The sequence below is a fragment of the Meleagris gallopavo genome, chromosome 4 (assembly GCF_000146605.3).
Source record: "Meleagris gallopavo isolate NT-WF06-2002-E0010 breed Aviagen turkey brand Nicholas breeding stock chromosome 4, Turkey_5.1, whole genome shotgun sequence".
In the NCBI taxonomy this organism is placed as follows: domain Eukaryota; kingdom Metazoa; phylum Chordata; class Aves; order Galliformes; family Phasianidae; genus Meleagris; species Meleagris gallopavo.
In genome coordinates this window covers 63,174,090-63,194,872 of record NC_015014.2, presented here as the reverse complement: position 1 = coordinate 63,194,872, position 20,783 = coordinate 63,174,090, and the positions used below count along the sequence as shown (strand labels likewise).

Below are 20,783 nucleotides of genomic sequence, written 5' to 3'. Positions count from 1 at the left end.
TTTTTAAAAACTACATTTAACTTTTGCTCTACCCACTTGCAGACCAAAGACATTCAGTGATTTGTAAGACCTCACCAATACCCAGCTTACTCCACTGAGGCATCAAAATTATAAGCAGTGCAGTGCTTTAGTGTTAGATTCTTTATTTTTCCTCCCTCACTTTCTCCTCCCTGTTCATTTTTTAATTGTCTTCTGAGATTTGAACACCATCAGACATCTCATTACAGTTTCAGCACAGAGCATTATAAAAAAGGGCTTCTTTTTAGAGAAAATACGGTGGCAAAGGTGACACCATTGTTTTTAATAGGGAGGAGGAAGATCAGAAAACAGAGACTTCTACAGCAGTACTGGGCAAAGTGACAGCATAATAAAGTGAAGAATTAATAGGCAAACTGAGAAATCACTGCACTGGGTGTAGAGTCAACACAAGCTTTTTTCTGGGATGTCGTTTAAGTGCTAAGAAGCTGTTAAAAGGCGTCCAGGAAAATAAGATCTGCTTGGATTTTTCAGTCCACCTTTGACAAGGTCCATCACTATGGAAGCTTAAAGAGCTAGAGAAAAGAAGAAAGTCTGATAGGATAAGTATCTGGTTGTCAAGAAAAAAAAGTGTATACATTCTTTTTTCCTGGTGACTCTGAGCACTGGGACCCCAGTGGGCTGGGGCATTCTGAGACTTGTGCATATCTGAATATTCAGAAATAACTGGAAAAAAAAATAGAAGAAAAGTTTGCTGTTACTAACTTTATCAGGATAATTAAACTAAACTCCAACTACAATGAAGATGTGCCCTTGGGCAGCCTGGTTTAGTGGTTGGTGACCCTGCACACAGCAGGGAGGTTGAAACTAGGTGATCTTTGAGGTCCTTTTCAACCTAGGTCATTTTATGATTCTATGATACAAGGATTTGCAGAAACTTCACCAGAAGTGAAGAACTCACCTACCATCTGTAGCACCTCCATTGTCTGCTTTAGGACCCATAAAACATTACCCATGCCCTAGCTGGGACCTGGATGTCCTAAATAAAAATCGTACTGGTGATGGCATAAGAAAGAGAATCAAAACCATAGAAACCACTCCATGCAGGGAAAAAATAGGGATATTAAAATGAAATCCAAAGGAGATGAAAGATAATGGCTTCTCATTGTGAAGAAAGGAGTCTGGAGGGGAAGGCATATGTTTAAATGTTATAAAAATCTGCAGCAGGAAGAGTACGTGACTAGGGAATGAAACAGTCCCTCTCACTAATAGTACAAGCTCAGAGGGTACCAAAATTAATGAAGCAGGTTCAAAACAACTGCTCCAAGGTACTTTCACTTAGCATAATTCAGATGTAGAACTCACTGCAGCAATGTTGTAGATGCTAAAAGCTTATGCAGACCCATAATAAAGAAAATTGATAGTGGAGAGGAATGATTTAAGGTTATTAATGACAAAGCTACCAGTTCTGCAGCAGGGAGGTTCAGTCCCACAGTGAATGGATGCTGCAAGCACATACTTACTCGTATCACTTATATATGCTTCCTCCTCTTCACCTGCTATATGCCTCTTGATAAATGAAGCTGGTTTCTCTCATAAAAGACTATTTAATTTTTTCTGACCACTAGTTACAGAAGCTTTCTTTCCTGTAAGATTTATTATTATTTTTTTAAATGCTACTGTCTTAGTATTCAGACTGCAATGTCACTACTTCAGAATCTATTGGATAATTGAAATAATTAAATTACATCAAAGACATTCCTCTTCAGTGTTCTATCCTGATGACAAGAAAATAATTTTCCTATTAGACGTTGCTTCACTCTGTAGAAATACAGCTACACAGTCCCAAGTTGAACGTAAGTGAAAAGCTCCATTGCTGGTTTCATTTTAAGTTTTGCAATAGACTGATAATTGCTGTCACTGTGTTATTGATTGGAATTACTACTTTTTTAACTGTGTTTTTTCCACATGTACTGCTGCTTCTAATTTTTTTTTTTTAATTTTTTTGAGATCAGCTTGTGGTAAGATGGTATAACGATGAGAGAGAATCCGTTTATCATGTTGAAAACATAGTGAGCACCATTTTGCTTCAGATTTTGAAAACAAAGAGGGTCAGAGAACAGTAACATCTTCACCACAGCATCTGGATTCATATGAATGCAAAGTATCTTTCAAGGCATAAATCACCAAAAGAAAAAAATGGATAAGAAATCAGTCTCTTAATGGAAAACAGGAAAAAATACTGGCTGGTGTTTATGACTCAGAAGTTTCATTAAAGAGACATAATTTATGATGATGTTGAAACCAGATAGACTTCAAAATAACATAGGAATTAATATGGCTTTGAGGAGGACAGCAAGAAAACAGAACTGAAGTGATTATATATGAAAATTGGTTCCTGAAATAAAGTAGTCCCTCAGTTTAAATGCTGGCAGGTTTCAGGAGGTGTCTGATTTACAGAAGCATCTTGCCCCTGCCTGTTTTTGTTGCTGCATTCCCAACCCAGGAGCTTTCCTCCGGAAGAACTAATGGAACAGTGCTGAAAATAAGAGAGTTTAGGAGTTCTTTTGGTTTTGGTTTTGTTTACATCAGAGCACTGAATTTGGGAAATGAAACACGGTCATTTGAGGTTCAACAGGCTGCATCCCTATTGGTGAGTTAATTGTAGCTTAAAGTGTCAGAAGGCCATGATAGAGGAATAGAGAAACTGAAACAGCAATCAGCAAAATGTCTTCAAGCTGAGCTGCAAGAGTAGGGAAAGCCTCGAGCTCATTTCATTTCTGAACCCAGCCTTACACAACTAGTAGGTTGCGCCATGGGGTAGTATCCCATAATCAACCTGCACTGCAACATTCAGCCCTCAATTCAGTAGAGCACTTATTTCAGCTGAAACTGCACGGTTCCCCTCTCACCACACAGTGTCACCCTCATACCAGTTATGCCACAGCTGAACTTCACAGCAAAAGGAAAAAAAGAAAAAAAAGTCCTGCCCTGATGTGCAGGAGGAGGGAGCTTTGCTGTATGAGTGCTGCCGATGACTGACAAACCCAAGCACACAAACTCTGTGGAGTGGTGAAAACATTTCCCCTCCCATAAGCTTCTTCCAAAGAAAAACAACAAAGCGACAAATAGTTTAGAACCAAATTTTATTAAAGAAAAACCTGTAGTGCAGGTTCTCAGGACAAATGCATACCTTTGGATGCAGTGGAGTACACAGGTACGTATACAGTAGTCTGCCTGCTACATGTTTGGAAGCTGAAAGAGACTGTGATAAACTGTACTGCACAGTTCATCACCATCATTAAAAATTGCCAAAACCTTGGTTGTGGACCACTAACAGATACTTGGTTATGTGTGTGCACTACGTATTGCACAAGACTTTTGATTAAGCTATTATTTGTGCAATAGAATCACAGTTAAGTGTTACATTAAGCATATTCAAACATATATTTGATTTTTTTCTTCTCAAAAACAGCACATCACTACAAAACTGCCATTAAATGTTACATATTTACAATAATATACAAATAACACTTTTCCCCGTTTATGACAATGCACCAGTTATTCATCTCATTCTTCCCTCGAGTCCTGATACCGTATACAAAGAAACCTAGACATGGTTTCCCGAAACAAAAATAGGAAAAGGCATGTATGGATTTTGCAAATACTAAAATGTGCAAAGGCAGAAGGAGAGGACTACAGCATACTGAATACCACTAAGAGTGTTTGTTTGCATGGATTGCAAGGGAAATCTGGTCAGAAACACAGTGTTAAGCATTTAGAATCCTATGATTCCATGATTTTCCAACATTAAGGTTGGAAAAGACCTGTAAGATCATCTAGTCCAACCATCCATCTACCACCAATATTGCCTATTGTACCATGTCCCATTTGTTGAGCGTATTCTGAAAAAACGGGTGCAAGTAGTTAAGAAATGTAGTTGTAATTAGTTTGTGGGCATACAAAATACACTTATGCTAACCACCAGAAAAAAAATTCCAGGTGAAATCAGCTGTGTGCATATGGATACAGAGAGATGACAACTGCAGCTACATTTTAGATTCACCATGAATGAATACCTTTCTTCTGGAACACAGTTTATCTGACAAAGTCTGTGAATCTGCATGGCCATAAATTAGGGTAGAATTTGACCTCACAGTATGAAATGATGCTCCACATGAACAGCAAAATGAGGATCACTCTGCAAAACTTCACAAGTAGTGTGCCAAGTTTAGCTCTAATTTTATTGGCTTTTGTATCTTTGCCAAGAGTACATTGAAGATACTGAGTTTGGTTAAATCAGCCTTTGTTCCCCACTTCATTCCTATGGATAATAATATACAATAATACAATAATATATTATCATATATATATATATATATGATTGATTTGTCCAAATCGAGAAGGAAAGATTTTGGACCCACATGTTGGAACAGAGAGAGATGCAGTGTAGATATGACAGCATTCATCCTTTAATCTTAAAATGGAAAATTCTCCCATTCCAATTCTCCTTCTTTCTTAAATCTTTCTCCAATACCTAGTCCAGGACGAATTTATATCCCTAGCACAGATTCATGAGTGCAGAGTTATGATCATACAATCATCGAATTGTTTGAGTTGGAAGAGACCCCAAAGTTTCATCTAGTCCAACAGCTCTGCAATGAACAGGGACACCTACAGATTGCTCAGATGCCCAGAGCCCCATCCAGGCTGACCTTGAGTGTCCCCAGGGATGGGGCATCCATCACCCCTCTGCGCAGTCTCTGCCAGTGCCTCATAATACCAGGATACTTTAATTTGGGTGAGGAAGGGTAATACAGCTGATGTCTTCTAAAACCCCATTTGTGACTTTCTGGTGTGATATTTTTTAGAACAACTTTTTGCTCTTGCAAAGAAACACTTATACGGTAAATCAAAGTAAGCAAATAGAATTGTGAAAATAAGTGGTAAACAAAGCACAAAAGGTGGAAGCACCCCACAAGGTGATCAAGTTCAGCAGCTCTTCATAGCTGCTATTCCTTTGCAATTTTTTTCTTTTTTCCCTCAATCACACCAAATAAGATAAAAATGAGTAAATCCCCTTTTGACATCACGCCAGCTGGCTGGCAGAACCACAATCAGAGAAAACTAACTCAGACGAGGCTGAGATGAAGAGGGGAGAATTCTTTCCTCCATATGATTAGGTTTTCACTTCAATGCCTCCTGCCCTGTGGCAAATGTATCTTGTGCCATGCAGCCATGAAGAAATAAATCATAACGTGCCAGTGACAAATAAGGAAGGAGCTGTACTCAAATGTCTGGTGTGTATAGGAAATGCAAGAACTCTCTGTACCTAAAACTAAAATTTCTGTTTACATGTTCAGTAAAGTCCAGTGTCTGGCATTTACCCTCAGGAGTACTCTGCCTACTCACCAGCTCCATTCATCCTCTCTAAATTTTATAAAATCACAGGTCATATAGGGATTCTAGCAGATCACATTTAAGCATTTTAAGTCCAATACACATCATTAATCCATAAAATAACTCTTCTCCCTTGCCTCCCAGCTCAGTGCCATGCTAAGGAGGAGCACCATTAGCAACTGGCCTGCATTCATCTCAGAGGTAAAGCTGCATTGGAGCTGCCTCTGAAGCACATATAGATGCACTCTGGTTGGTGGGAAGCAAACTCTTTTCCGTGTACTTCATACGTGATGGTGCTGTGTGTCTGATCTCTCTAAATTGGTAGTGCTGATAACTTGGCATTGTCATGGCCCTGGTGCTGCAGCAATTTAGACCTATGGTTTAAAAGCTCCGTATGCATATTGAAAATGCATGCTATTACAAACAGCTTAAGGAAAATATAAAATCAAACACTAATGGCAGAACCATACAAACTCTTAACTCTGAAACTCTGCCTTTCTCCCTGCATTTCTCTACCCTGTATAACCTTGTGCTCTTCTCCCTCCTGCACCTTTGTTGCATACCTTCCTCCTCTAACCTAGGTTCTACTCTACTAAAGGACCTCCGAGCTTTACAGTTAAGCTATCTCAATCATCTCCAAGCTTCTACAACAGGAAGAATCTGCCAAACCTATCCAGTGACTTTTAAATTTGCATTTTACTGGTCTTGAGAGAAAGCCATTTGCCTCTGCCTTTAGGAAAGGTTGCATTCAGACCTGTCTCAACAAAGTTCCCAAAAAAGACTGACCCCTGCTGCTCCTCCACATAGCAACAGATCCTCATTATTTCACCTATTGTCCAGATTTAGAAGACTGGTGCAAACATCGTATCTCATCCTCATAACCTGAAATGAGGCAGGAGGAGATATTTGAGAGATTCTGGGTACAGCTGTCTATCAGTTAGATACATTTCTTCCACTGAAGGCAGACAGTAAGGTCAATGTATACGAATGAGAGAGAAAAAAAAAATGCTAGTTACAGGTTCATCATTCCTTCAAGGAGGACAAAACCAATCCCAATCTCAGACAGAAATACCTGCTCTCTGAGCCAAAGAGCTGGAAGAAGGGCTTGAAAGGCAAAAGGATCCCTGAAAGATTTTGAGAATATGTGAGCCAAAACTAAATGTGAAAGTATTAAAGAGTTGAAAGTGAAAAAGAGACAGAGAGAAAGGAATGCAGAGAGCCAACATGCAGGGAAGAAAAAAAATAAAGAGAATAGAAATTCAGATAAATTTTTCTATATAGTGTCACCCAGTACTTATTGATAAGTTCCAATCATTAAATGATGCTGGTCATCTCTCCAAAAAGTTCAGCAACTCAAACAACAAATAAAGAGAGGAGTGCATTTACTAGCAAACAGAGACAGTAAATTGGGGATTTTCCTGTTTCTGATGACAATCTGTAACTGTTATCATTTGCCTGTCCTTCTGTGAACCTGGTACATGGCATTTAAAGTGCTCCTTTACTTTTATCACTTGTGAATTGCCTATGGGCAGGAGTGATGTTTGGGATGTTACACTTCTCCCACTATGTAGCTATGCCTGTTTGCAATCCATAACAAGTTGCCTGTATCAGAAACCACGTGGATACAAATCTGCTGTTCTTCTGTACGAGCAACTCTTTCACCACTTTAGAAAGATTTACTTCCTAAAGTGTTTTAACTTAATAAGCAAATGGTGCGAATGAATGCATATGTATATATTTAAAGAGAACAAGCCAATTTTGCCTTTTGATCTGCAAGATCAAAGTCAGTTTCAGTAAGAAATTAACAAAAGTAGCAAAATGCGGACAAAACTATCAACAAATAACATAGAATATTAGATATGCTCAGGAAGTTTTTTGGAATGCCTGAACTTATTGATGATCAATATATTCATCATACCATTAAAAATACAGGCAACCAAAGCATACAGTGCTGCACGTATTATTGCTGCCTAACAAACCTTTATGTCCACTGCATTGCAACAAACTGGCATAAAAATGCAAATTCTACAGAAACTCAGAAATCAAGTCTGGCTAATAAAGCTCATGTTTATGTAATGTTTTCCAAGTATTGCAAGAAATGATTTTGAACTGAATTACTTGTGTTAGGGAAAGAATATACTTTTCAGAAGGACTACTAAATATCTTTCCTAAAAAGAAATTTCACCTAAAAGGAGAGGCAAAAGAATGCAATTAAGAATATATTTGAAGAGAGATTATTAAAAATGGTAATATTTGAATATAAACCATAACAGCTCTTTGATAAGGATTTTGTTATGTCCAGCATACTCATAGCCTATCACTGCCTGCAGGGCTGTATCATTACACTTCTGAAGGCATGTTTATAAGCCTTTCAGTATTTCTTGTCCTAAATACTGTTTTCCAAAAGAACATCACTGTTAGTGGCACAAAAAGTATCTGGAAATAGTAATTATGACAAACCTAAAGTTTAAAAAAGAGAGAAAGACGAAAAGAATGTAAATATTCAGTTAAACATAGCTCCAGAATTCATATTTTAAGTAATTTGCTACTCCATTTAACAGGAGGAAAAATTCAAGGCCTAAAGACTTAAAGAAGTATGACCTTGCATATTACAAAAACTGAACCCAACTATCCAACTTGCTGTATGTACATCAATTCCAGGAAAGAAAGAAAGAAAGAAAAAGAAGAAGAAGAAGAAAAAAGGGATTTCCAAAAGGAATATATTGTTTTGGCTTCAGACCATTCTGAAGTATTATTTGTGCAGATGACCAGTCTTCAGTCCCCTGATGGTATGTATCATCCTCTGCACTTTATGCAAAATATTTGAAAAGAAAATAGAAAAACTTATAAATGAGTCCATAGAATGGCTCCTGTTCAACTCTGAGATGGGTCTGTTGTTGGCATGGTGAAACCCTTCTGCACTCCTGTCTGCTATGGTAGCAAAATGTGGAAGAAAACTGCAGAGGTATGCCAGCCTGCAGGGCTGACTTGTAAAGGACTATTTAAAAACAAAGAATGCATAACTTGACATTTGTCAAAGACTGCAGGGCTTCAGCTCTTAATTGCTAAAGCTAACTGGGGGTCTGAGGTACTTCAAAACTTGTCACTTGATGATTGTACCTGAAAGTAAGTGAAAAACATTATACATGTAGCCATGAAAAGAATAAACACTTAAGCAGCATCAGAGGGCTAATCCTGAAAGCAAATAATGAAAACAAATAATGAATATGAAAATATAGACTTAATATTCTGAAAGCACTCTAAGCAGACTCTCTAACTACTTCTAGGCACTTAAATGCTATTCTAATGTGAGTTTTAGAAAGATTTTCACAGAGAAGTGTGATTAGGCTATATGCCACTCTCAGAAAGAAAAGTAGAAATATGCAATTGAGTCTAGAAGAGGGAAAGAAATGTAGGAAGGAACGTTAGGGACAATCTGGGATACCCAGTAAAGTTCTACATCTCAAAAGAATATATTTATAAAGGTAAATGGTTATAAATTTCTTTCTGATGGTAAGCCAGAATGAAGATGGAAAAAAACAGAGCAGTATCAATCAACATACAAAAAACAACTCTAAATGTAAATGATTTGGCAATGAAATAAAAATTTTAGTCTGTTTTTCCCCCAAGAGCTTCATCAAAAAAAACTTACAGCACAGTTTCATAGGAAACAAAGGGAACATCTTCAACTGAAATTGTCATTAGTGTTACTGACTTACCAACATCATATTCGAATTTACATAACATTAAAAATTCAAAGCATATCAGAATCACTGGTTTGTCATCAAAAACTTACTGCAAACAAATGCATTTCATTTCTTACAAATGAAAAAACGCAAGTGTGTTTGTGTAAGGAGGATAGAAACCAATGCAGTTCCATTCTGCTAACCTCTATTAAAGAGGCAGCATAGAGTTATAGAGTATTCCCACTAACGGGATTTCTCAGTGACTTAAATACAGATAACCAACATAGTAATGTCACCTGAAATCTGCTTTGTACTTTGAACTGATAATGGCAAACCAGTGATATGCCTTTGTTTGTCCAGAGGACAATCATGTAACAAATTGCCGTATGAGAACAAACACTTCACTCTTCCCACTGGCCAAGGGAAGCAGAAAACTCATCAAGAATGATATAATTCAATGAAAATATCTTCACGGAGTTCAAAGAAATTGGATGCGAATTGGAGCTATAACAGCAGCTTGCCTCAGGCTCACACCGTCTATTTCTTCACAGTCACTTCCACCACCCTCTTTAAAGGGTATTAAAGCAGACATTAGCTTGTATTGCTTTTATTCTTAAGAAATTAATTTACACTAAGGATGGGTGTGTGTCACTAGATATCTTTGGGCATTTCTGAGCACATTATCTGGACAGATCACCCTACAGCCTTCTCAAACAACCAGTGTCAAAAGGAAAACCACCGCTAACAGCTATAAATCTTGATGGCTGTGGAAGCATGCTTCATATCAGCACTCAGTGGAGCATTCTGAAAAGTACTGGGTGTTTTTGAAATTGCAAATAGGTTCGATTTAAGAACACCACAAGTTCTAAATGATAGAATACCAGTTTTGTTGTTAGTGGTTTTAGTACAGCCCACTGTCAATATTGATAGAAAGCACTGTACCCATTAATATAAGACTTCTGACCATGTAACACTGCAGAAAAGGAAGTTTAAGATACTGGGATGCAAATTATCAAGATCACAGCCAATGCTGCAATGCTACTGCATAACAATATGGCCCAGTAACAGTTTTCAAATCAAATTACAGTATTTTTAACAGTTACGTACCTGTTTGGATTATGGACATTTTTACAGTTACGTATAATTGCGCTTGGTTTCAGTAGTCTTTAAATAACAGCAATCATTATAAGTAAAACAAAGAAGGAAGACTACTAATATTATGTACTCGTGCTGAAGGTCCTGAATAAATAGTAATCAATTTAGCCTCACAATACCCCTGTGAGGTTGGTAATTACCATCAGTTCCATTTTACAGGTGGGGAAACTGAGGTTACAGGTCAAATAATTTGCCCAGAGTCTGGGTACAGAATCCAGGTGTGTGAGACCCATCTTCCGTTTCTTAGCTAATCACCCTTCCTCACTAACAAACTTAACTGGAGTGTGTACACACACTGTGTGTATTCATGTGTGCACATGTGCCTGGTGTTTATGCAAAGAAAGAACTCTGTTTCTGTATATGCATGTAACCAGACTTATGTAAAGGAGATACACATATATATATATATATAAGCATTTTAAGGCGTATATACATATATATAAATCATGGACATAGTGCAAGAGATTCAAAACCTAATACTAGAGATAATTTTCATTTAAAGATAAACAGCAAATGGGAAAATAGGGATGGTATTTTCTCAGTTTCAAAATAATTCATTTTTAAAGTTATTCTTGCCAAAGAACTAAAGGCTTACTTTATTATCTGTTGGATATTGCTAATACAGTTATAACAATACTGACAACTCTTTAGAAAACAGTGCTTTTAAGACATGACAAACCAACCTCGCAGGAGTGCTGCATGAATCAAATTAATTAGCACTGAAAAACATTATTACAGACACTATATTGTGCTAAGTGTTAATTAGAGTACCGAGCGCTTAAATATTCTACTCTTTTCCAAAAGACTGCTGTTATCAGAGACAAAAATCACCCTGTTTTCAATGTATGAAAGTAGCTGCTAAAGAACAGATCAGATGTGTGGCCCCGTTCCAACAATGTCCTTACTAATCAGACAAAAGTGGGAGAGCAATTTCAGTGCTTGGATCTCCATCTCATTCCTTGACCAGGAGACTAGTCCCCTACTCACTTGCTCCATGCCCACTTCAGATTCATTTCACAGGAACAAGCAAGCTGTTTGCAATGCTATTTTACTGTCTGTTCCGACTCATTTTCACTAGAGAACACATAAAAAGCTAGAGAGAAGGGGAAGCCTCTGGTGCGACCAAGTTTCCAATGCACAGCACATTCTATATCACACTTCTCTTTGAGAAATGCAGACTCAGTTCCACGTATCATCTTGGATTTATGCACACACTTGTTGAACACAACAGTTAGCTAGAGGACGGCTTCTCTCTGGGTCAGTTTGCACTCCACCACTATGTAGGCAGAAATTTTGGAAAGAAGTTTGAATTTATTTTCCTGAGGACTCTGCAGTATTTTTCAGAATCTTTAATTTTTTCATCCAGGTCATACATGAAGTTTCTAAACAAGATTTTCTTGTGCTTTACACATACATCCTGTGGGGTTTCTGAGAGCCCACACTACTGCACTGAATTATGACAACCCACTCTGCTGCATTTGACAACCATATCCTTTAGGATATCCACAGCTATGCAGAAGAATGACTCCAATGCACGGGCTAATTTTAAGACAGTTCTTTTGTGTCTTGCCAGCATTCATTATTTACTGCTTGTTTACTCAGGCAGATACAGTTAGCTACCTGTAATCCCCTGCACACAAGGTGGTGTGTGAGCTTGTCACTAGCATCGGCATGACATTCAGTGAGTAAAGAGCTATTTATCCTCTACTGAAGGCAAAAAGTGAAGAGATTATGTAGGTTTCCAAGAGAAGAGCCCTACTTAACCCCCTGCCCAACCTGCAGAAGTTGGGACCACTGCTGTGGTGGGGCCCGACTGACACCCTGTGGTGAGAGAAAGGAAGCACGGACCTGATACCACGGATACAGGCCCTCCTCGTGCCCTCTGGTTTCTCAGACCAACACAAATGGAGAAGTCTGGGTATGAGTTTGCCCATCCCTGCCTCCAAAGTTGAAATTCCAAGGGAAGATGTGGGTAGGAAAGGGACTGCGCTGTTCAAACTGGAGGAGGGCTCTCACCTTCCCAGCATCTCTGCCCTAACAGAAAGTCTTAATAAAATAATCCTACAAAGAAAGAGACCACGAAGACGTATTTACACTCTAAGGAAATTTAAAAAGAGACAGGCCATCAGCACGGGTTGTTACATGATAACTGCTCTGGCAGCTGTCATTATCCTAGAGGTGCTCACTCAGAAGACAAGAGGAGAGCAACTGAAATGACCGTCCGTAAGTGAAGGCACCTGGTATGGGAAAAGCTTCACGCTGGTGTGTTTATCTCATACATGGGTGAGATTGGGGGAGGTACTGGTGCTGAAGGTTTGTCAGGACTTGATACACTTAAAGGAGTGTTATCCTACAATTATCAGATAACCTATTTAGCACTTTACTTTGTTTAATCCACAGAAGGGCCTGGGCCTAAATTTCTTCGATTGTCTCACATGTATTTAAGTTAAAAGCTTGTACTTACTAGGAGCACATCCAGCTCCTTGCTCAGTCCTCTCCCAGTATAGAACCAATGCTGTTACGGCCCTCTGAAACCATGTCATGGAGACCAACCAGCACCTGTTCTGGTCCAGTCATGGTTTAGAAATCACCTTTTCAAGCTGAAGAGTCCCATCCTTCTGCTGAATACCTCAATTACAATTATAATTAAAAAGTTACAGTCAATTCTTCTAAAAATAAACAAAGAGAACTAGAGCTTATACAGGAAAGAAAAAAGGTGGCATTGAATGTGCCCAGGGCTACACATTTGCTACTGTAGTTTGAATAACACATTCTCAGGCCATTAGTGAACACAAGATGTGCATCCTTCTCCACCAGTATCTGACGATGGACGTTTTTTTCCACGGGACTGTTAGGGAACCTTCTCTCCACCAGCATTTACAGCCATATTTGTAATTTTGTGACATCACCAGGGAAAAATAAAACAATACAGAGAAGAGTCTTTCGGTTTTTGCATTCAGCTGTAAATATCAGCTAACCAGGTAACTGTGCATCTCTCTGGAGTTGATGCTCAAAACCACGCCTGAGTGATTGCCTATGAAAATAGAGGGAAGAAAAAAAAAAGACATTAGTGTATTTCAGGTACTTCACAAAAATCCCCTTTTTATTGCAGGGACAAGTCAATCACATACACAGAGAATCTTTATCAAACAACAGATCAGGTGAAGGTTTGTGCAACAGCTCCATGTACCCTACAAGATACTTTCACCTAAAGCTTTTGCTCATGGTGGTGAATTTGTGGTGAATTCCTAGGGTTTCTATCCCAGTGACAGCATAAGTTGGTTCCCTTTGCAGCTTAAAAAGGTGTAGTTGTCTCGAGGGGTGCAGGTGAGGGAGGAGAATGGCACCTGAGGCATCCATTCAACATGCCACTGACCTGGGACTGGACACTGACCGGCATCAGCAATAGGGGAACTCTGTAGCTGTTCAAGTTGCCACTTCTCCCAGAAGGAGTCACTGCAAGGTAATGGTGTTGAGGAGTCCCAAGGTGGGGGTTGCGATAAAGTAGGCAACATAAAATATATAGAAAACAAAAAAAGTGGATGGGTGAGTCTGGAAATATTGTACTGCAGAAAGTCAAAAGTTACGAGAAGAGAGAACAACAGAAAGCTAGGCCTGCAAAACCCTGCTGTGCATGGAGCGGAGGTTGTTACAGACCTCTCCCAACAGGGAGGGAGAAAGATCACCAGAATTAGAAGGGATCTCCACAGCATAGGAACCTTCTGCAAATAATGTTGTAAAACAGAATTTTATATAAAGCACAGATTGCAACGTTTCGTACTCTACCCAGATAACATAGAACAGGAATATTTTCTTGGCAATAGTAAGTGATACAGGACCTAGTAGAACGTGTTATAAGTAACAAAATGGTACAGCGAGCTGAAAGACAGTTTTCTGTCTTAAGTACAGTCTTGTGTCTAAAAGCTGAAGCTGTACAGTAGCTGATGAATATAGATGATTAGGATCCACAGAAACGAACCTTTTATGCTCTGCTGGAAAAGCTTTTGGTGTTGACAACCTGGCAGAAGCACAAATCACCTACCTCAAGAGCTGCATTTGCTAACTGTCTTAAGTTTCACCTCAAAACACTGTGATCTTGCATCCTTTAACCTTAACAATACTCTGCCCGGATACATGATATTTTTTTCTCTATGTAAGGAGTGTAGGATCAGGCTTACGTAGCCAGCAGAAGCAAGTAGAGATTATTTCCAAATGTGTCACAAATGAGGGTAGATTTTCTTTATTCCAGCATTACTAGCTCCCTTCTATAAATAGGCCAAAAGGGATTTTCTACCATTTAAAGTTATATTTTTTCACATTATTGGAAGTGTTTGAATGTTCCACTTTAACAGAAATGTCTGCACGGACTTCATAAGCATTCAGCCTTCTCTAAAGATTCTGGAGATAGGTTGATCAAACAATTTTAACAGAGACTTTGTTTTCCAAGGTTGTTCTTGGAACTAATTTCAATAGAGTCAAGAGTGCAAAAAAGGTCTTACAAAATGTGAATGAAAACAGTGATACTCATACACACTATTTGTCAGAGAATATAGAGAAATATACAAAGACAACAAAGCAGGAGGGTAGACGCTTCCATTGTACTCTAAAATAATATCTCCAAGAACCTTGACGTAGCATGAGGTTCAGCAAATGAAAAAGAAGATATATACAACAAAAAGTAAAGGTGAAATCCACATCAAAGAAATCTCTCTTCTCCCATGATTCTCTTACCTCAGGGTACCTCTGGCCCACCTAATATAGATGCCCTTCTGTGGGTTCATGAAAACATTACAGTTGCCAGTTACACCATGAAAGGATTGTCACAAATACCAGAGGCTTTGGGTTATCTGATTTATTTTCGTAAGACTTGTACGAATGGAACTGGAGAGCTTTTTCCACTGTCCTACACTTTTCAAACTACGACCTGAACACACTCTGAACGCAATGGTACATTTTACAGGAAATGAACTTAACACATCAGTACTCTACGCTACATTAAAAATAATCACAGGGAGCCAGGATGTACACTTCTACCTGACAATGAAATCATTTGCTCAGAGTTTCACAGAAAGTTTGTCTTAAAGGTTCTTTATGGCTACCCCATGAATACTAGTAAATTAACAGCTAAAATAGGAAGGCTCATAATATTTTTAATAGAGGAATAAATTTAATGTTTTTAATAATGAAAATTTTAAATGCCACTGGAATATAATGGCAAATATAGCAATGGATAAATATAGCAATCTGAAATAATGGAAACATTGACTCTACAAATTCTACTGACATACATTTGATTTTCTACTATTTCAGAGGATTCTTGAGCTAATTCAAATGCTATCAATTATATCCTGTTTTATGAAATATATTTTCTCCCTAAAATTGCCTGAGAAAGTCTCCTGACATTAAACTCTACTGCCTCTGTACTTGTGCTTCTGTATAGCATGCTTACTCATACATTAATCTGTATTACAAGCAAGCAAAATGAAGATAATTGAGATAATACTTAGTTAGTGGTGTGCTACTTTTTCCCAAATCTGAACAGAAAATGATTATGAGAAAAAAAAACAAAAAAACAAAAAAACACAAAGCTAAAATGAAAATGAACATCAAGTAAAAATGAGTTACTTACAAAAATATATGAACTAAAAATGAAGTTACCTCTTGCGTTACCTAGCGTTTGAGAGTCCAGATCATCATCAATAAACTCCTCACCCTGGATGATGTTCTGGGTGTCCTCACTATGATTAACAGGGCTTGTCATCTCTTGCTCTTTTTCATTGTGCATCTGGGCATAGACATTCCTGCCTGGTAGTTTCCTAAATAGGACAAGGAGAAAAAGTCCTGTGATGGAAGTCCTTCATGCCACACACATTTTGACAACAGAGAAGACCTGCAGCAGCAAGAAGTTGTACTAGAATCACACAACAGGACCAGTCACACTCTTCCTTAATTTTATGTTCCCAAGTTAAAGTTATCAACTAATTATTCTCAGCCACAGTTTTATTTAACTGCCTCACAAGGATGCTCAGGGCAGTGTAAGACTTAAGCATCAATTCTTCTTACTAAGACTGACAGGAAAAAAAAAAAACAGAAACAACTAAAAACACAGAAAGACTATTTTTAGAAAGTAAAGCAGTAAAAAGACCCAACGGGCATTTATTCCTGGTTTCAGACAGGTTTACAAACATTAAAGCTGAGTCACAATAAGTCAGGCCCACCTCCTCAGACAAGGTGAGCTAGCACTGGAGGTTAGTGTTCAATAACACTCCCATACTGTACTAGGGTTGAGGGGAAAGAAGCAGGAGAAATCCAGCAAATAGTGAATGAAAGGGAGCAGAGGGTGACACACCAGAGTCCAGGAACAAGGGGTACGGAGTAAGAAGGTAAACCAGCATATGAATGGGAAAGAAAGAAGACGTTGCCTCCTTGCAGGGGAATCTGGGTAGAGATAAGCAGGCAGCATTGAAGCAGTACTGGGAAACGATGGATTAGACCAAGCTTTCTATGGAAGACAGTGTTTAATTCCTCCACTTTGAACTGTGTCTAGAAAAACAGAAAGTATGCTACAAAATGGCTCTATCAGTTTCAATGGATGATTAGCACCATAGCTGAACCTGGAAAGCTTTAAAGAATAAAGAGTTCTTAACTAGATTAACTTATGTGAGAACTGTAAAATCAAAAAGGAAGAGATCAGAAGCTTCTAATTTTTGCAACAGAATTTATCGTTTAAACATTCCTAGTCAGCCATGGCCTTTGTTATAGCTTTGCTATCTGAAATCAGCTTGGGCACATGAGGGCATCCTTTGCTGTTCATCAAGAAGATACTTCTGATTAGGGAGATGCAGGCTGTGAGCTCTGTTTCCATGTAGCAAGCAGCAGTCTGACAGCTCAATCATTGTGACAGCAGATCATGGCTAAGTCCACTCTCAAACAGGAATCATTACAATGGGCAGACAATAACAAAAAAATGGAATATGAGGTTGAGCTGCTGAGGTTAAGCTGAAGTTTCTGCTGTGCTCTTTCAGCTACAGTGCAAAGACAGAGAGATTGACAGTAATTCTTGGGTCTCTCTCTAAAAATGACCACCTTCTCCTTCATATTTTGGCAGCAGTACAATAGCAGGAAAAATAAATGTGTTTCAGTGCTTTGGCTTTCGAGTTTAAATGTTATTTCAGAAGAAAGGTTCTATTTCAAGTGGCACCATTTTAATTTGAGTTAAAAGTTTCTGCAGCATCCTGATTTGATAATAAACTTTCAATACATCACAAATAATTACAGTAAACAGAAATTGCTGAACTGAAACATGAATGGAAGGGATTTTCTCCCTTTGACTAACCAAGAGATGAACTGCATCTTCTCTATCTGTACCCATGTATGTACACATACCTACTATATAGCCATATGCATACACACACACATATATACATATTTATATATACATATACACATACACACATATACATATGTACACATACATACACACACACACAGTTTGCTCCCATTTATTTTCATGGAAACTGCAACAGCTATAAAGAACACAATAACCCTATTTAATAGAGCGAATTCTTAGCTACCAAATACTCTTTTTCAACACAGCTATGAACAAGATGAACAAGGAAGAGTCTGCATCCTTGTGCTTGTAACAATTTGCACGAGCACAGATGACTCACTGCTCCTGTCACCACTGCTGAAATGCTTTACCCACTGCCTCACTGTACTCAAATCCACTGTTTGGTCTCTATAAGCATTCAGTAAGCATCAATGAATGTCCACGAGTGCCATTTTTTCTTCATGGAGGAATTCAGTGGCACACCTTTCTTTCATTCACACTTCCACATCAGATGTCATTTTGTCAGACTTCCTCTGCTGCCATCTGCCACACGGCAACAAATGTAATGGAATACTGGCAGGAAGGTTCAACGTCTACTGCCATACCACCAACATTCACCTCTAATCCTGTCGGCCAACATTAAAAAAATTACTCTCAGAGCAGCCTTCATATATATAAATCAAATATTTTATTGCTTTATTTATAAGCAACACAAAGAAAGAAATCTAATTGGTTTTACTCTTCTGTACCTCAGTGAGTACGGAATAAAATAAAGCACAGGTACAACCAAATGCAAATGACAGGGATGGATAGAATATTTGATATCACAGTGTTAATCTGGTATTTGAGCAAATCTGAGGGCTTCTCCAACACTAACAAAGCCAATTCCTGCATCACTCTCTTCCCATTAATTGGGTTAAAAAAGCCATTGTAAAAGAAAGGAGGACACACCTCATTACAAAACCAAATACATTAGGTAATTCACTGTGATTTTTTTTTTTCTCTAGGGCCAGTAACTTCAGACAGTTTATTATATGTCTGCTAATGAAACTAGTCATGTGGAAAACAATATTCAGCTCAATCAGACCTGCATCCAATCTGTCAAATTGCTCTCCTTTCAGTCCACCACCAAATTCCTGTGGGAAACAAAACTCAAAAGAATGTCTTTGCTGCACATCTGCAGAAGTAGACATATGTTTCCACAAGAACTGGGGGATTTTCTCAAAGCTGTATTTCTGACAAACTTCAGACGCATCAATGGCATTATCAAGATATTTTTGACATAATAAAAATTTTATCTACCTCAAACCCATATGTCACACCAGACCTTTACAGCAAGGACAGCTGCTAATCTGACTGTTATCTGCCTGGATTTTCTAAGGCTGTAGTATGTGCCTGAAACCAGGTCAACAGGGTGCATCCTTTGGTATAAATCCTGAAGCCTCAAGTTGTGTATGTGTTAAAATTTACTAGCCTTAACACATCATCCCAATCACCATCACCCCAATACACACTATTAAATGCGCATGAATGAAGAAACTTCACAAGTTCACATGTAAACATTAAACTCATCATTGTTAAGAGCACTTCTTTATGGGTTATGAATAAAAGGAGAAAAGGCATAAGCTGATATTTCTCACTCACCTAAACCTATAAGCCCAGTGCTGCTCAGTGTAGATCCTTCATGGAAGGTATAAAGTTCAGATACTCAGTGTAGTATCTTAGATTCTAACAAGGAATATGGATGGGAGGAGGAACTTTACAGGTCTTGTGTAGGCATACATAGGCATTTGACCTTTATTCACGATAGAGATCTCTACATGTTTCATATTGGTTAAAGTTTTACAAGGAGAAAGTTCCACCAGACTCAAGAAAATGATAGTACAAGTCTCTTTAACGGGCATTTTATCACGTGCCAGATGTTCTGTTTACTTGGGACAACCACACTGTGGGATGAAAACAGGATGGGGATGCCGAATCTTTGCAAAAGATAGGTCTGCTTCTGGCAATTTTCCAGTTGCTCCACATTGATCTAACTTGCAGGAAGGAAGCTGCTACCTCTGATTATACAGAAAAAAAGATGTGTGTACCCTGATGTGCTTTGCTCTTCTTAAGGAAATAACTTGTGTTCAGTCCAATGTAACTGAAGTAGGCAGAGCTGAAATGCTTGGGTCTACATAAAAGATTACTGTGAAAACATGACAAGACATGAAATGTGACCCAAGAGATTACTATCAGCAATAAGAAAATTGAAAGCACATTCGTAAGAACAGAGAGTAAAATTATGCAATAGTTTATTTGGGGGGTTACCCCTCAGCTGTAAAATGCATGTGCTTTGCCTTCATCGCTGGAGACAATTATCTCTGCTGCACAGGGCTCCACGGTTTACATTTTTAGCTCCTTTTGTTTTCTCTGTAGCATTTTATTTCAATCATGAGGAAGAAGAAATATTCATGCCTGCTTTGAGGACCACAAAAATATGAATGGGTAACTTAATTCTCTACAAAACTAATGAATATCCCAGCACATGGGTTTGACTGACCCCTTCAGGTCACACAACTTTTAGAAGATATTTGAGAAAGCAATTGGCTTACTGCATTCACAGATTCTAACCAGTTCATATCAGAAACTGCTTGCACTTAAAACTGTTAAGCAGTATGAAACAGCAGGAGGGGGATGAGATATTGATTCCTACTCATTTAAACTCCCTAGTTTATTTGCCTTTCAATTCCCACCTTGTGGAACAAATACATGGCTTCACTCATTTTCCAGAGGCTTGATTAAGTTTCTGTTTAGTTTAAGAAACAGGAACATATTCACTTGGCAAAATACATAGAACAATGCCTCATGCTTCTGAAATTTAAATAAAACTAATAACAATAATAATAAATTAAATAGAATATTTTATTGTGGTGCAGGCTTTACTATGTTTGGATTAATGTTCAGAGGAATGCCTTCTTTGTGCTTTAAGGCACTCCTGACTTACTCGCCTCTTTCATTTTGGAAATCTTTTATACATGCTATTACTTTGATTTCTGAGGAAGTTTTTATGAAATATTACAGACCATTAAATTAGTGCCTTTATATATATATATATATGTATGTATATAAAACTAAGTGGCATGGACTGGGACTAAACTTGCTCTCATGGAACATAAAAACAGTATAAGCAAGGTGGGGGTATTCTTCAGAGGCTGAAAATGAGATAGTTAGTCAATGAGGCAGAAAGTTAACAG

At 38.2% G+C, this 20,783-nt stretch overlaps 1 protein-coding gene across 1 annotated transcript in view; it reads right to left on the bottom strand.

Moving 5' to 3' along the window:
- Window positions 1-3,105: 3,105 nt before the first annotated feature.
- The window catches only part of SORCS2 (sortilin related VPS10 domain containing receptor 2), a 68,081-nt gene continuing 50,403 nt past the window's right edge, over window positions 3,106-20,783 (bottom strand). The window contains exons 16-18 of the mRNA XM_031553294.1: window positions 15,876-16,033; window positions 13,594-13,673; window positions 3,106-13,251 (exon numbers count right to left, since the gene is read on the bottom strand). Coding sequence (XP_031409154.1) covers window positions 13,228-13,251; window positions 13,594-13,673; window positions 15,876-16,033 — 262 coding nt within the window. The 3' untranslated portion in view covers window positions 3,106-13,227. The remainder of the gene's footprint in view (window positions 13,252-13,593; window positions 13,674-15,875; window positions 16,034-20,783) is intronic.